This window comes from Camelus ferus, chromosome 2 (genome assembly GCF_009834535.1).
Source record: "Camelus ferus isolate YT-003-E chromosome 2, BCGSAC_Cfer_1.0, whole genome shotgun sequence".
Classification (NCBI taxonomy): domain Eukaryota; kingdom Metazoa; phylum Chordata; class Mammalia; order Artiodactyla; family Camelidae; genus Camelus; species Camelus ferus.
Window position 1 is genome coordinate 35273831 of NC_045697.1, and position 16073 is coordinate 35289903.

The window sequence follows — 16073 nt, forward strand, 5'->3', positions numbered from 1 at the left end:
TAAAGTAGGTAAATGATACATTTTAAATTCCATTAACCAAATGTGAAATAATGGAATCTTTTCCATTTTCTTCATTCTTGAACATCAGTCCATGTTGTGTGTGTGTGTGTGTATAATTTTTTTTGTTTAATGGAAATACTGGGGATTGAATCCAGGACCTTAGGCATGCTAAGCGTGTGCTCCACCACTGAGCTATTTCCCATCCCACCCCACCGAGGTTTTTTTTTTTTAAATATATCATTAAAGTACTGCTTTTATAAACTACTGACCACCTTGGGGATGAGTGCTGGTAACCGCTAAATGCTAACAAATTCGGCTCCTTTAACACATCTTCTTGCAAAAACAGACATTCTCCCTCAGATACTTGCTTCCTAATATGTACAACAGATAATGCAGCAAAAATATTCAAGATTTCTTGGATGACCTTCCAATTTTTTTTTCTTTATTGATTTCCTTTAACAGTAAGATCACTGTGATAAACTGCTTCAATGAAAAGCTAATCCACTTAGGAAAATCAAGAGCCCAAACCATAAGCCCAACTGGAATTTAAAGGACTATGAAGATGTCAGCAGCAAAAGCAATGTTCCTTTTCAACAATAATGGATTCACCTTTTCCCACTGCCCTGAGGCTGATTTTAACATTGACCTGCTGTGCTTAGCAATGTGAAAATGTTCTGATCCCTGGGAAATCATTTTCTGGGACGCAGGAAATAAATGTGCCCAATTCTGAATTTTCACCAGTAGCTGAGATAACAAAGTCACCAATTGCTAGTTGTCAGAGCCAGGAGTTAAAGTGCATCCAAGAAGCTAAGATATTGGCTCTGTGTTCTGATTTACAGAAATAGAACTTTATCAATGGAAAAACCGGGTTGTGTAATATAAAAAAAGACCTTGTCAAAGTCACCCCATTTTATACACTTAATGTTCATGTAAAAATAAAAACTTCCAAATATTTTTGATGTAGAACATAAAATTTTATCTATCAAGCATTAACCTATGATGAGATTCCCTTTTTCACCTCCATGGTACAGGTTTCAAGATGTATTAAGTAAAATGCAACTGTGAACACACACCACACACACTATATATATATAAAATGGTGATACATATGCATATTTTCCTGAGAAAATGCAAAGATATGAGAAGTTTTCATGGAAGGCTCAGACAACCTGCTGTAAAACAAAAGGTCCCCGGGGGAAGAGTTTGTTTTCATGCAAAAAAACCTGGCAGGAGAATAGGAATTCAATGCTTGGAGTTGGGTTGGCTAGCCTCTGAGCTCCCTCAAAGCCCTGAAGTTTATCATTCCATGAATTAATTCTGGTGATTCCTCTCAGAAATATGTAAACTGTTTCTCGGGAGAAGGAGGGACATTTTGGGAAGTTGTGTTTATTCTTTCAGGCCACTAGCAGTATAAAAAAGAACACAGTTATGGGTTTTAATTGGGGGGGCAGTAATTAGGTTTGTTTATTTAATATTTTTTAATGGAGGTACTGGGGATTGAACCCAGGACCTCATGCATGCTAGACGTACATTCTACCACTGAGCTATACTCTCCTCACTAAGGACCCAGCTCTTGAGTGCTGACCATCAGTACTACGCATTAGGTAAGTAAGTAACCCAAAGACAACAGACTTTTCCAAAACCTTATCATACCGATGAGACATAAAGTCACTTAGGTCACCAAAAGGACAGCTGATTCATATTGTGACTCTACCAAATGAAATGTTTTTCATTAAGTTAAAAAATCTTGGCCCCCCATATTTTAAAAAGGACTTCCCATAGACACAATCTTTCTTGCCCTGTATTTCTATCTGTACAAACTGGTTTTCTCTGGGGCAGGACTTTTCAAATTTCTCAACTCATTCCTGTCCTCTGTTAGAGATCTTAAAAGCCTGAACAAAAGCAGAGTCAAAGAATGGATGCGGTCGAATGAGAGACATCTCTAAATTCTTTTAATTAGCTGTAAGCAAGTGAGAGTGCGACATTCTTTCTTTTAGAGTGCTACGTTCTTTCTTTTGGTGTATGAATGCTCCCAACATGATCTTAAGCAGCAGAAAAACATGTAGTGCTCAAGTCAATTGAGAATTAACACTGAAAGCATTTCAACAGAGTGAGAAAAATCACCATGTAACTATTCCACTATAAGTATGTTATTTTAAAGCACACTTGAAAATTTAAATGCGTACAAATTCAGAGGTTTTTAGAAACTTCAAAAGCCACAGTCACAGAGTTTAGGAAGCCGAAGGTTGTGAACGTCCCTCCTCACTTAATCCATGCTTTATTTTGCATTCCTCACAGGTAAGTAGGCAGTGCCTAGAACAGAAGCAAAAATGGTGGTTTGCACTTTGACATTGGAAGCTCTAGTCTGAACACAATATTATTTAGAGGTATTTTCTTTCTTCTCCTTCCCCTTCCCCCTCCCCCTGCCCCTCCCCCCTCCTTTCTTCTTCTTCTTCTTCTCCTTCTCCTCCTTCTTATTCTTCCCTCCCCCTCCTCCTCCTCCTCCTCCTTCTTCTTCTTATTTTTTTTTGTCACCAGAGGTGCTGGGGATTGAATCCACGACCTCTTGCACAATAAGCATGTGCTTTACCACGGAGCTACACCCTCCACCCCCTCGGAATATTTTCTAACCTAAAGTTCTCAAGCCTAATTTTTTTCAAGAATAATAGGAGTTGTTTCTTGGTTTCAGACTCCTTGAATTTCATCCACAGAAAGGCTAACAGTACTCTTTCCGTCCCATGTTGTTTTCACCATGTCGTACTGACTCTCAAACATAGTCCACTGTGACAAGTGAGGGATCTTTACAGAAATGTGTCCCCAGCACTAGTTCTGTAATACCATGGTAGAAATAGCTACTATTTACAGAGCACTGACTGTCATAGACAATCATTTCTATTCCTTATAATATCCCATGAAAACAATTCTGATCACCATTTTACACAGATGGGAAAACTGAAGATTTGAGAGTTTAAGAAACTTGTCCAAGGTCACACAAGTGCTAGAACTGCTTTTGAACCCAGGGACTCTAACAGCAGAGGTAATGCTGCTAATTCCAGAGTCCTACTGCTTGCACCCCTAATGAGAATCACAATTTACATTAATATAGTAAAGGCTCTGAGAAGTCCTGCAGTAAAGAACCCTGTTTAAATTTATATAATCCCGTGATGGTAGAAGCTGTGTCTGCTGACTAAGGCATTCTATAGACTTGCACAATGCCTTGAACATAGTTGGTACTCACTAAATGTTAACTAAGCAAATGAAATAAGTAATTCAGTTAAATCATAAATAATTATTATTGAGGTTCAACAGCAACAACTCAAACTTTGAGTCTTTTTTCAATATATGAATATTACAAACTGTTTAATATTATAAATAGTAAATGATCTTTCATTTCCTTTTCAATAATTATCTTTAACAATCCCTCAATCAAACAGAGTACCAACCTGTTATGCCCTGGACCAAAACCAGCCCCACGCAGCTGATCTTCAAAGACATGGAATTTACTCTGGCATACTCTTATGTATGATGCCTTTCCAAGGCCAAATCCCAAGATACCAGCAACTGTAAAAGCAGGTCGGGAAAGATAAATAATTTAAAGGTTTGGGAAAAAAATGTGACAATGAATATATGTATGTTCACGTATAACTGAAAAATTGTGCTCTAAACTGGAATTTGACACAACACTGTAAAATGACTATAACTCAATAAAAAGATGTTAAAAATAATTTAAAGGTTTGGAATTGCCTCTATTAATTACCTTCTGGAAGTTTCTTTATTAAAAGTGGTAATTTTTATATCAGAAGTACCTTGATAAATCAATGAACAAAAACTATGGGGAAGAAGCTATTAAAGAGCAAGCTTGGGAACTGCAGACTTTTTGATGTCCTGAGTTTTGAACTTGAGGTAGGAGGGCCAGGACAGAGCAAGTAAAGGTGATGTCCCAGAGACGGGCAGCCAGAGGGAGGCCCACTGGCCAACAAATCTCTGAAGCCACCACGGGAGGGAGAGGTAGGACGTGGGTTGTGGCTATAGGCAGCCTCCAAACCACTGGGTGGGAGAGACTCTTAATTCTCTGGATTGGCATATGGGGAGCTGCAGTCCCTCTTGCCTGTAGGGGACAGAGGTCGCAAGGCAGAGGGAACCACCTACAGGAGAAATCTCTAGCCTGCTCTTCCTGCTGGGAATGAAGTTTCAGATTATAAACAGGAAAGCATCCTCTGTGTACATGCGAGGTCTGTTATAATCAGTGCAAGAAGATGAAACTTTCAAGTTTATGGTAAATGTTTAATAGAAAGCCCTCATTAAAAAAAATCATTCATTTATTATGTCCATTACAGAAAATAATTCAAAAAGACTGACCAAAAGAAGAAAATGAAAACCTCTGCTGGAGCTGTCATTCCGAGGCTCTGCTGCTGAGGTCCTCTCGTATATCCTGCCAGGCCCTCCTAGTCCATGCTTTAAAGAGGACTAGGGTGACGTCCCTACTGCTCAGCTTTCTATCAGAAAGTGCTGAATGTACTAAAAATTGCAAAGCGGCAAAAAATGGAAACCGATTTTTCAGAGAGTCAACACATGCAATTTGGTTAACCTGGACATTCCCTCTCCAGTTGCCACACACATCTTTTTAAAAAAAGTGAATCTTTTTTTTTTTTTAACTTCTATGACTTACGTGCGACTTTAGGCAATGATCCAAATCTTGGATTTGCTGCTAAATAACCTAAGAAATAATATATAAGTACATTATTATTTCATTTTATAACTTAATGAAATTTATAAAGAAACTTATTTAAAGGTATCAGGGCCAAGGTGAAGATAATAACTTAGCTCCAAACAATTAGTCATTGCCCCCTTCCCCTTTTAAAGTAACAACACAGAATTTCAATTTAGAGAGTCACAGTATATATAATCACAATTCTAAAATGAAAACATTAACACCTCTAGTGGGCAGAATAATGGCCTCCTAAAGATGCCTCCATCCCAACCCTTGGAAACTGAGTATGTCACGTCACACAACAAAAGAGAATTAGGGTAGAAAATGGAACTAAGGCTGCTAACCAGATGACTAACTACTATATATAAAAATAGATAAAAAACAAATTCCTTCTGTATGACACAGGGAACTGTATTCAATATCTTGTAATAACCTTTAATGAAAAAGAATATGAAAACAAACATATGTATATACGTGTATGACTGGGACATTCTGCTGTACACCAGAAATTGACACACTGTAACTGACTATACTGTAATAAAAATAATAATAAAATAAAATAGCGAGATTATCCTGGATTATTTGGGTGGGGCCAATGTAACCACAACGACCCTTGAATGTGAAAGGATTTGGAGACAGAACCAGACAAATGGCAGTATAACTCGGCTCAAGTTGCTGGCTTTGCAGACAGAGGAAGGGGCCATGGGCCAAGGAAGGGAAAGGAAGCCCTCGAGCCCCCAGAGAGGAATGCAGCCCTGCGGACACTTTGATTTCAGCTCAGCGAAACCCATTCTGGACTTCTGACCTCTAGGACAGTAAGCTAATAAATTTATATTGTTTTAAGCCACTACGTTTGTGGAAATCTGTAGAAGACTAATACACAACCTAGAAAAATGTATTCGCACAGATGCAAGAGATGGTAGATTTTGAGTAATTTAATATTTGTAAAACATAATCCCTTTAGGTTATAGATAGCATATTTTTTCTGTGTCAAATACATTCTGACAAAGGCTTATTACTGACTGACAAATAAATTTCCACAAAAAGACTATCTTCAAGTTATCGAAATGAAATCATATTTAATAAATCAACTTTAAGGACAAGAATAATTTGACTGAAATGAGGTTCTAGCTATATAACATACGTGGACTTCGAGATCCAAAAAAGAACTAAATATCTTCCTTCATGTTTGCTCGGTACAAATACTCTTTAAAATTCTAATAATCAGTGGAGGAGGGTATAGCTCAGTGGTAGAGTGTGCGCTTAGCATGCATGAGGTCCCAGGTTCAATCCTCAGAACCTCCATTAAAATAAATAAGTAAAACCTAATTATCTTCCCCTCAAAAAGCCAAACATAAATAAATAAAAAACAAAAATTAAAAAAAACCCGAGATCATTTCCATTTAAAGAATAAATAAACCTCATTACCTCCTCTCCACACACACATACACACAAAAATGTAGTTTAAAAATAGTCCTAGTAATCAGCAGTGTTCAATGTGACAGCCTTCAACAGGGTCAGGTGCCTTGTTGAGAGACTCAGCAGTGCCTGTGCACTCTCTGGTTAGATGCAGTCTGGTTAGACGGAGTCAGAGAGAAAGAAGAGAGCAAGGAAGGAAGAACAGAGGGGAACACTGGAAAACGCTGAGGCAGGGAGAGGTCATGTGGGAGATGCAGGGAGGCGGCCAGTCCCCACGATCTATTGCACACGTTAGACAGGGCGCCCTTCCTGATGCAGCCTCTCGTCAGGACAAGCGGCTTGATGGACAGAGCTTGGGTGGATTCAGCCCCGCTCACCTCCTCCCGGGAGCACCCTTGTGCAGGGAACAATCTAACCATAACAGGGACTCTGGTACAGAGTCTTGTACTCCTTTCCTGTGGCTGCACTCCTTTCCTGTGGCTGTTCTAACAAATTACCACAATGGTTTACAACAACACAAATCCAACACATTACATTACAGTTCTGGAGGCCAGAAGCTCAAAATGGGTCTCACTGGGTGCTCTAGTCCATTTGAGCTGCTGTAACATGTAGGGCCTCTTCTATAAGAGCACTAACCCCATTCATGTGGGCTCCACCCTCAAGTCCTGATCACCTCCAAAGGCCCCACCTCCTAATACCATCACCCGGGGCTTTAGAATTCCAATACGTGAATCTGGAGGGACACAAACATTCAGACCATAGCACAGGGCTAAATCAAGGTGTCGACAGATCTGCCTGGAGGCTCTAGGGTTTCTTGCCTTTCCAGCTTCTAGAAGCCACTCATTCCTTGACTTGTGACCCCTTCCTCCATCTTCAGAGTCAGTAAGGTTGAGCTGAGTCTTTCTCATTTTGCCATCTCTCTGGTTCTGTCTTCTGATCCACTCTCATTGTTAAGGACCCTTTTGATTATATTGAGCCCATCTGGATAATCCTATTTTAAGGTCAGCTGATTAGCAACCTTAATTCCATTTGCAAATTTAATTTCCCTTTGCTACATAACCTAACATAATCGCCCATTCTGCAGAACAGGAGGAGGGGGAGAGGGGGATGTAGGCTAGAAGAAGGCAAAAGCCTGCATGAATAAATCCTTCACCAAAAAAATAAACGCCAAGAACCAAAGATTGCCAGGAGGGCCAGTGAAAACTAGATTCTCTTAAGTTAAATTATGTAACAAATACTGAATTTTACCTTGGTGGACCAGTCCTTGGGTGACAAGCATGCTTACGAGAGAAAAAGGCAGAGCTGTAAAACAAAAACGCCCTTCAATATTGCTGTTTTAAAACTTGGCACCTCACCTAGAAGTCAGGGAGAATGACTCTGAGTGTTTTCTCAGCCTACCTTGGCAGTGGGAGTTTAGTCATTTGTTACTATTCAACAAATATTTGTTGAGCACAGCATGGAGAATTTTCCTGGGGTCTGCCCCAGGCACTCAGCCTGACATAGCAGTAATGTGACAAAACCTAAACCCCACGCAACTGCAACTCCATCTCCAACACCCATCACGCATCTGGTCCTGATCACTGCATACCCATGGGCCTCTTCATGTGTGTGGACTTTGCTGTTGAATTTGGGAGTTGCTGCTAGCTATATACTTTGAAATTTTCAATCCTACATAAAAGTTTTATTAAAAAGTACAATAAATTGCATACCCTATCTAGGATAATTCTCTGCTTTTGTCTTTTATGATGTTTTGTGACACAATTTGGGTAAGTCTATCTTCTGAAGATTACTACATTCACACGGGCAATGTTTAGCAATGACTTTTAAAAACAGGCAAGTTCCTCTGACAAAGGCACTTTCTAGTTCTGTCAAAATGCGTCAAACGACTTCTTCCCAAAGCAAAGAGCAGTGATAAACATCTAGCTCCTCTTGGCAACCATGACAAATCAAATAGAATCAATTCCTCCTCTCAGATCTACCTGATGAGAGAGGCAAGTGGGTCACACTGAAATGTTAAACTACTAGGGCTTAATTAAATGACTCACCCAGGTGGAGGGGATAGCTCAAGTGATAGAGTGCATGCTTAGCATGCTTGAGGTCCTGGGTTCAATCCCCAGTACCTCCATTAAAAAAGTAATTAAACAAATAAATCTAATGACCTCCCCCCATCAAAAAAAAAAAAAACTAAATTACTTACTCATAGGTTGTCAAAAAAGACTTCCCAGCAGCACGATCTATAACCAGTAGTACATAGTGCATATCAACTTCTAAAATGTGTTACTTCCAAAAACAATTGATACTGGATTTGAATGATTTACAAAATCAAAGCGAGTACTTCAAAGTATAAATTATGTCTATGCCAGCACTATTGCAAAGTACTGGGACTGTATCTACAGGCCCTATTATGACATTTTCAAATGCCAAATCATGAATTTTTTTAATTGGAAGAGACCTTAATGCAATGCCTGAATTCACACCCTTCTCTTATACAAAGCAGGCCCCGAAAGAGGAAAAGATTCAGCAGAAAAGATTATTTTAAGACACTGTAAGAGAAATATTAATAGAATGCTGCCACTTTTCATTCATTCCACAAATATTTGAGAAGGTCTTTTTATATGTAAAGCACTGTGCTTGGCTCTGAGAGGGAGCGATGAACTTGACATCATTTCTAAACTTGATGAAGGTTAGAGCCTAGTGGAATTCAGGAAGCTCTACTTTTTAAGAAATTCTAAATAACACTCATGGTACACATTCTTGGTCACACGAAGGGAAGTGTCACGTGTGCATCACTTTTTGGTAAGGGATGTAAACTGCTCCTAAATCAGATATTATCCCTGCCCTTAAAAGGGTCTCAGCATGGATTCAAATTCCAAACAGCCTCAGATAGGAATCTTCTTCAAGGAATTTGCAAAGTCCCTGTACAAAAACATATCATTTCCATAATTCTAATATGATACGTAGGCAGTTTATTGCAGCAAATAGTGTTAACAAAGATTAAGAGGGGTACAATTACCTCTCTTCCAGAAACTTTCTTCTTGACATTCCCGGATAATCTTTGAAATCTCTGCTCTGTGGATGTGCAGTTTTGATTTTGGACAAAACAACAGACTCTGCAAGGAAAGTTACATGGTAAGTTGACAGAAATCATGAGAAAAGCATCCGCTCTGTTTTCTCTGGAGGGTGAGGAGGTCTCCACTCTGGTCACACAGCATGCATTCTGTCCTGGCTGCCAGCCCAGAGCGATGGCCAGCTTCAGCCGGTGCCGGCCAGCTTCAGCCGGTGCCTGCCAGCTGCAAATGCTGGATGGACTTAAGCAAGAAAAGAACCTCAGTTGGAGAGGCAAAGAGTGATTCACTGACCAGTGAGCATGGAGCAGGTATCTGGTTGGAATGCATTACTGCTGGGGCCACATTTTCTTTCTTACCTCCAGCCTTTCTTTCTTACCCTGCAATACCACTCACTCCTTTTGCCTCCTGGTCTCCGTAAGACCCAGTTCAAGGTTACTTCCTGGGTGAAGAGACTTCCTTTAGAGCATAATATTTACACACCTGGGAATCACACTCAGAGCAGTGTATTACAAGTTATCTATATCTGAATTCCAATTTACCTAGTTACACTTTACGTGCATTTTTAGACTATGTGCAACCATAGTCTAAAAAGCAGCAACAGACTGCTTTTTATTTTTCTACATAGCTTACTTTCTATCTTAACAGTATTTTTTTACACATTTATAAATGGTCTGCACATAATTTCTGGTGGAACTATTGACATGGTTGACATGATTATTTTCACTAGTTCTAGAGTATTTTTTTTTAATAAGTTGATATGCTATAATCTGGACTCTCATCTTTTATGATCCCTCCCTGTTGGTAGGTATGTGTGTACTATTCATTTACTCTTACCCACCTTCTCCATTCTCATCCTCTGCCCATCACTGCTATTCTGGGTGTTTAATGTAGCTCTTTTGCTTGTATGTATGCTTGCAAAATGTTCATTGTTTTGGGAGCATGCATTTCTTACTGCAAATGGCATTGTTTTATATATTTAGTTTTATTTTTAAAGATGTTTTCAACTCAGCTCTATGCTTTTAAGATCCATCTTCATTATGATATCTATCGAGTCCACTGTTTCTAACTGCTGCATGATTCTCCAGGATGCTTCCAAGTCCCCACTGCCAAATACCCCCCTTATAGACCCACATGAGAACATCTTTCAGATATATTTTGAGAAGTAAAATATAGGGATGCATATTCCCAATGTGACAAAGTCTTGCTAGAGTGCGCTCCCCAAGGGCCGCACCAGTATCCACTCCCAGAGGCAGGGTACTAACGTCCCTCTCTATGCCTACAGACCCTGCATGGGAGCTAGCTAAGCTGGATTCCAAGCAGGTTAGAGTAAAAGAACGGTTTTATCACTCTTGGCATTGTCCGGTTTTCTAAAATTTAACAGTCTAATAGGTAGAAAGTAGTATCTTATTATCTGACAACTAATGTGTTTGAGCATCTCTGCATATTCTCCAGCCAGACTGTCCTTCTCCAGTGTTAAGGCAATCCCTGTAACTGGGTCTGGGGTATAACAATTTGTTATTCAGTAGTTCATTAATTTTGTAATGTGGTAAAATACACGTAATATTTACCATTTTAAAGTATACCATTCATGGCATTAAGTACATCCACCATGTTGTGCAGCCATCACCCCCATCTAGGTCCAGAACTTTTTCATCACCCCAAAAGGAAATTCCATACTCATTAAGGAGTCTCTCCCCACTCCCCCCTCCCTCCAACCCCCTGGAAACTACCAATCTGTTTTCTGTCTGTATGGATTTGCCTCTTCTGGATATTTTATATAAACAATATCCACAACGTGTAAACTTCTGTGGCTGGCTTCTCTTCCTTTGCATAATGTTTCCAAGGTTCATCCACGTTGTAGCATGTATCCATCTTTTCATGGCTCAATAATATATAAATATAACTCATTTTGTTTATCCATTCATCCATTGATGGACATCTGGGTTGTTTCCACCTTTTGGCTATTGTGAATAATGCTGCTATAAACATTCTTGTACAGGTTTTTGTTTGAACACTTGTAATCAGTTCTGCTGGGCCATACGGTAACTCTGTTTAACTTACTGAGGAATTACCAAACTTTTTCCATAGTAGCTGCACCATTTTACAATCCCATCAACAATGTATGAGGTTTCCAATTTTTCCATATCCTTGTCAATGTTTATTTTCTGTTTTGCTTATTTTTTTTCATATTAGCACATTAATTTTTTTTAATGAGGTACTGGGGGTTGAACCCAGGACCTCATGCATGCTAAGCATGCACTCTGCCACTGAGCTATACCCTCCCTCCAGCACATTAAATTTTTTAATATAAATTATTTAATTTAAACTAAATTAACTACATTGTTTGTTTTTCACTATGGCCATGCTAGTGGGTATGAAATGGTATTTCACTGTGGTTTTGCTTTGCACTTCCCTACTGATTAATAACATTCAGCACCTTTTCATTTGCTTATTGACCATTTATACATCTTCTTTGGAGAAATTGCTATTAAGCCCTTTGCCCATTTTTAAATTGCGTTATCATTTTGCTGTTGAGATCTAAGAGCTCTTTATATATTCTGGATACTAGACCCTTATCAGATATATGATTTGTAAATAATTTTTCCCATTCTGTGGATGATTCATTCACTTAAAAATTTTTTTTGTTATTTAACTTTTCCTTACTCTAAAAGTCACACTTGTATTTCCTTGTCTGTGAATTTCTTATGTAGGTCCTCTGCCACTTATCTCTGGGAGTCTTTGTGTTTTTCCTGTTGAGGTGCAACTCTTTGGCTTTTGAAATTCACCTTGAAGATTTTGCTAATGTTGTTTTTGGACTCCTTGTTTGCAGGGGATGTCAGTGTGGATAGTGGTCACCATTTCTTGAGCACCTTCCTGTGGGCCAGGCACGGTGCCAAGCACTTTACATGTGTGATGACAAGGTGGAAGGACTCTGTGGTGTCTGTGCCTTCAGAGCTCCCCAAATGACCCAAGCAGGCAGCCTCCCTCTTCTTTCTGTACAGCTCCCCACAGCACAATACATGGAGGTGGTGGTCAGGGTGAGTCACAGCGACCAGAGAAGGAGCTATTCTTACGCTCCAGTTACGTTAATTCCTCAGCAAGCACTCCTCCTTATCCCAGTGTAAATATCTCTTCTTGGTTCTGCTTGTGGCTGCAGCAGAAATAAGGAACACCTCCCTCCCTCCCCTCCAGCAAACACACACACATATATACACATCCCAGGTCAGGGACCCCGACCATTACCACTGCTATGAGTCCTGCAGTCAAGACTAAAGCTCCCACCAGAGTGTTCCTGGGGAGATCTGGCGAGCCTTTTCTGTAGAGCCATACATGTTTTATGGCTCTCTGTTTCTCAGAGGCAACTCAGGTGTCTAGACTCTTTTCCTTGTGATTTGATATCATTTGTCTGTTTGCCTAAACTTTGCTCCTTAAACATCATCTCCTCCATAACCCATTTTTAGCTTGAAAAGTCGACCCCAGAGAACACAAACTCTATTTACCCAGCACAATACTTTCTCTCTTCTTCAATTATGTGTCCCTGAAACGCATAATATTCATTCTTAACAAGTTAAAAAAGTGTGCCCCTGGTAACACTTGGGTTTTCAATCTGATGGCTAATTTAGTAGTTAAGGTCTCTGCTATCCTGAAAAGGAACACCTGTCAGCAGCACACAGTATGATTAGCCTTGGTAACAAAAATGTAAAATACACGCATCGTGTTTCATTCTGTTAGATTCAAGCAAGAGTTTTGCTCTGCTAAAGGAAACCTCTTCAGTCACTGACAGACTGTATAAGAGTTAGTTAAGCTGGATTCTAAACAGGGAAGAGTAAAGAAAGGATATTGTAAATAAAAATGTAAAAGGCTCCTTTGCAAGCTGGCCAAAAACACACTTTCTTTCCCTTTTCCCTGAACCCATCTAACAACGTGCTAGAATGGAAAAAGTTAAGATGACTGGTCAAGGATGAGGCTTAAGGAAAGTTTTGTATGACGGCAGACTTTCAAATTAATAATATACCTGCTTGCTTGGTGGTGGCAAATGGGGACCTTTGTCTTCGTTTCCATGAGTAGACACTGAAGCCATGATGACTGCTTCTTTTCTAGTTGAGTGGACTCAGCTTCCTTGTTGACCCGATGTCTAAGGGAAGTGAAAGAGAGGTCACCATGCCATGACTGAGTGTTTATGTCAAACATAAAAACACCTTTAGGATCAACTCACCTATTTGGAAAACTTATTTTCATTTTGTCCTTAGTCTTATCTCCAACCACCTGCAAATCCACTTTCTAATGCTCCTCCCCCACAAACACACACACACACATTAACTCCATTAACTCACTAATGGTGACACATCATATGTAGAGTGGGGTGAAATACTGCACTAGGCACAGTGAAATGTTTTACGACCTATAAATTGTGTCCTAAAAAAAGTTTCAATTCATTACGAGGTCATTAACTACACAAATATTTACTGAGTGTCTATTATGTGCCAGGCCAAGGGATACAACGAAGTTAAAGACAAAATCAGTGCCAAAGGAACTTGCAATCTAAAGGAGAAGACAGACAAGTCAGCGGTTACCCAGCATGCAGAGGGCTTCCCTGGAGGCACGAACAGGGCACTGAGAAAGAAAAGCCTGTTTCTCTCTGGTCCCATCTGAAGACTGAGACTCTGAGTTTTCAAGAGGGTCTGTGGAGGCGGATGGACTCCAGGGGCAGGAAGGCCAGTTAGGAAGGTGCTGTAATAGTTCAGGCAAGGAAGTGAAGAGTCCTGGACCAAGACACTCGTGGGAAGGCCAGAGATGATAAATTTGAGTCTGGAAATGCTGTATTTGGGTGCCTGCGGGGGTGTACATTGGAAATAGCCAAGAGGGATTAGAATATTTGAGGATTTGAGTCTGGAGTTACAGATTAGGAGTAGGCTGGAAAGATGAATTTGGGAGATGCTTCCATTGAGATGATACGTAAAGTAGGAAACATGAATAAAATGTCCAAAAAGAGTACCGGAGAATGTGAACATTGAGGCTAAGGGAATACCAACAAGAGAAGAGAAAAATAACAAATGAAGGAAATCACTGAGAAGAATAGCTGATCCAACGGGGAGGCAGTTTCTGAAGGAGGGAATGAACCATCGGTGTCACACGGCTCAGAAAAGAGATTTGGCAATGATGGATATAGTCCAGGTGGACCATGAACCCTACAACCCCTACCCTACTGGGCAATGGCCACTGCACTCTGCAGCCCTGGACTCCATGACAACCACAGATTTCCCTGCAAAATGAATATCTTATACACAACTCTGTATCCTACTAAGCTGCCAGGAATATGAGCCAAGAGAACATGTAGCTGTAACAAGTTTCTCTCTATGTGCCTAATGTTATTGTAGGGGCAGCAAGATGCCCTACGGTGGAATGTCCTGAATCAGAAAGACCTGAGTTCAGATCCAGATCCTGACTCTACTCCTTGCTAGCGCTGTGCTTTGGGGCAAGTGACTTAGTGTCTGTGCCTCAAGCTTTCTCACCTGCTAAGTGTGGATAATGGACCTTGAGGGGCTGTTGCAAGGATGAGGGATGAGGATGAGGGATGAGGGTGGGGGATGAGGGTTAGAGATGAGGGTAAGTCAACTGCTGCAGCTCAGCACCCAGCACAGTGTGTGAGCAGTAAAGAGCAGCTGTCAGAGCCCTAGGTGCCCTATTTCTTGAGGACCTCCAGAAAGTCTTTGCTGACCTAAGGCCAAATTAGATTATCTTGGCTTAGTTAGGCCATTGCCTCAAGTCAGGAAGTACAGATACCAAAACTCAGCTTTGGTGGTCAAGTCCCTTCACACGCAATTAGTCACGGGTCCACATCTAAGCAAGTCTCCTGAAGGTCTTGCCTTCCCGGAGCAGCTCCCACCACCAAGCCTGGCTCAGCCTGGTTTGGGGTCCCTCTGCTTCTTCAGTTGTTGGGGGTAGGGTGGTAGGAGCGCTGACAAGCAGGCAGTGAGTGGGAAGGAGGTGCTCAGCAGGATTGGTGGGGGGGGGGTGCGTGTGACGGACCGACAGCCACAGGAGTCACTGCACTTTCTCTTTCTAGTTGGGGTGAGAGGAGCCGGAATCCGCTTGCAGGAATCCGCCACCACCCTCCCCGTGCCCCGCTCCCCCCGCCCCGCCCGGCCGCCTCATGACCCTTGCCCGAGGCTCAGCCTCAGACCGGGCCAGCGCAGAGGGGTTGGAATTGGCGATTCTAGGCCAACTACTTCTGTTCCCGAGGACTTGGGAAGTAACGCGGACAAGGAGGCCCCCCTGTCTTGCCATCCTTCCCGCTGTCACCCCCTCTCCCGGGGGGGGAGTGCTCCCCATGGGGCTGAGGATCGCCTCGTAGGCCGCAACTCCGGCGCCCACCGAGCTCAGCTCGCCTCCCCGCGCAGCCGCGGCTGCAGCCCGGATGCTCCCCGCCTTCCCGGCGCCCGCCCCCTCCCCCGCCCGCGCCCCTCGCGCCCCTCGGAGCCCGTGGTCCCCTTACCGCGCTCGCTCGCTTCCCGCGCCCTCACCTCTCTTTCGCGAGCTTTCTTCCGCCTCTTTCCTCCTCTGGCTCCGCCCCCGCGGCGCTCTGCTCCTCGCTTACTCGGGTGAGTCACTCAACAAGTGCACCCCATCCCCCACCGTGCAGCCCCCTTCTCTGTTGGTGGCACCACACCCACACTCAACTGCCCAGGCTGAAACCCGCTCTTGCTAGAATCTCCCACCCCGCTCCCAAGTCTTGTCCTGATACCTGGTGGATTCTACCTCCTCCGTGCCTTTCAAATAACTACTTTCCTCACAGTAAGAACAACCACCATTTACTGAACACCCTCCTAGGGCCAGGCGGCTACATCCACTTACCTGTAGTCTTTTCTTTTTCT

General features: G+C 41.8%; 1 protein-coding gene across 2 annotated transcripts; it reads right to left on the minus strand.

The window, feature by feature from the left end:
• Window positions 1–420: 420 nt before the first annotated feature.
• Window positions 421–15868, minus strand: OCIAD2 (OCIA domain containing 2). Of its 2 annotated transcripts, none has more exons than XM_014560300.2 (7): window positions 15723–15868; window positions 13214–13333; window positions 9144–9240; window positions 7379–7432; window positions 4670–4717; window positions 3444–3561; window positions 421–2313 (listed from the first exon to the last, which is right to left on the minus strand). In XM_014560300.2, exons 2-7 carry the CDS (start codon window positions 13277–13279, stop codon window positions 2232–2234), a joined length of 465 nt encoding a protein of 154 aa, XP_014415786.1. In that variant the 5' UTR covers window positions 13280–13333; window positions 15723–15868; the 3' UTR covers window positions 421–2231. The 2 variants fall into 2 exon arrangements, with proteins under 2 accessions (XP_014415786.1, XP_006186007.1); XM_006185945.3 differs by having other exon boundaries at window positions 15695–15829.
• Window positions 15869–16073: the final 205 nt, after the last annotated feature.

Bases quoted from the DNA above. Each gene is read 5' to 3' on its own strand.
- OCIAD2 (XM_014560300.2), bottom strand. From the start codon at position 13,279: ATGGCTTCAGTGTCTACTCATGGAAACGAAGACAAAGGTCCCCATTTG. The intron at 9,241-13,213 runs GTATATTATTAA...CTTTCCTTGCAG, and splicing joins TGCCACCACCAAGCAAGCAG to AGTCTGTTGTTTTGTCCAAA. The intron at 3,562-4,669 runs GTAAGTCATAGA...CTGCTTTTACAG, and splicing joins ATCATTGCCTAAAGTCGCAC to TTGCTGGTATCTTGGGATTT.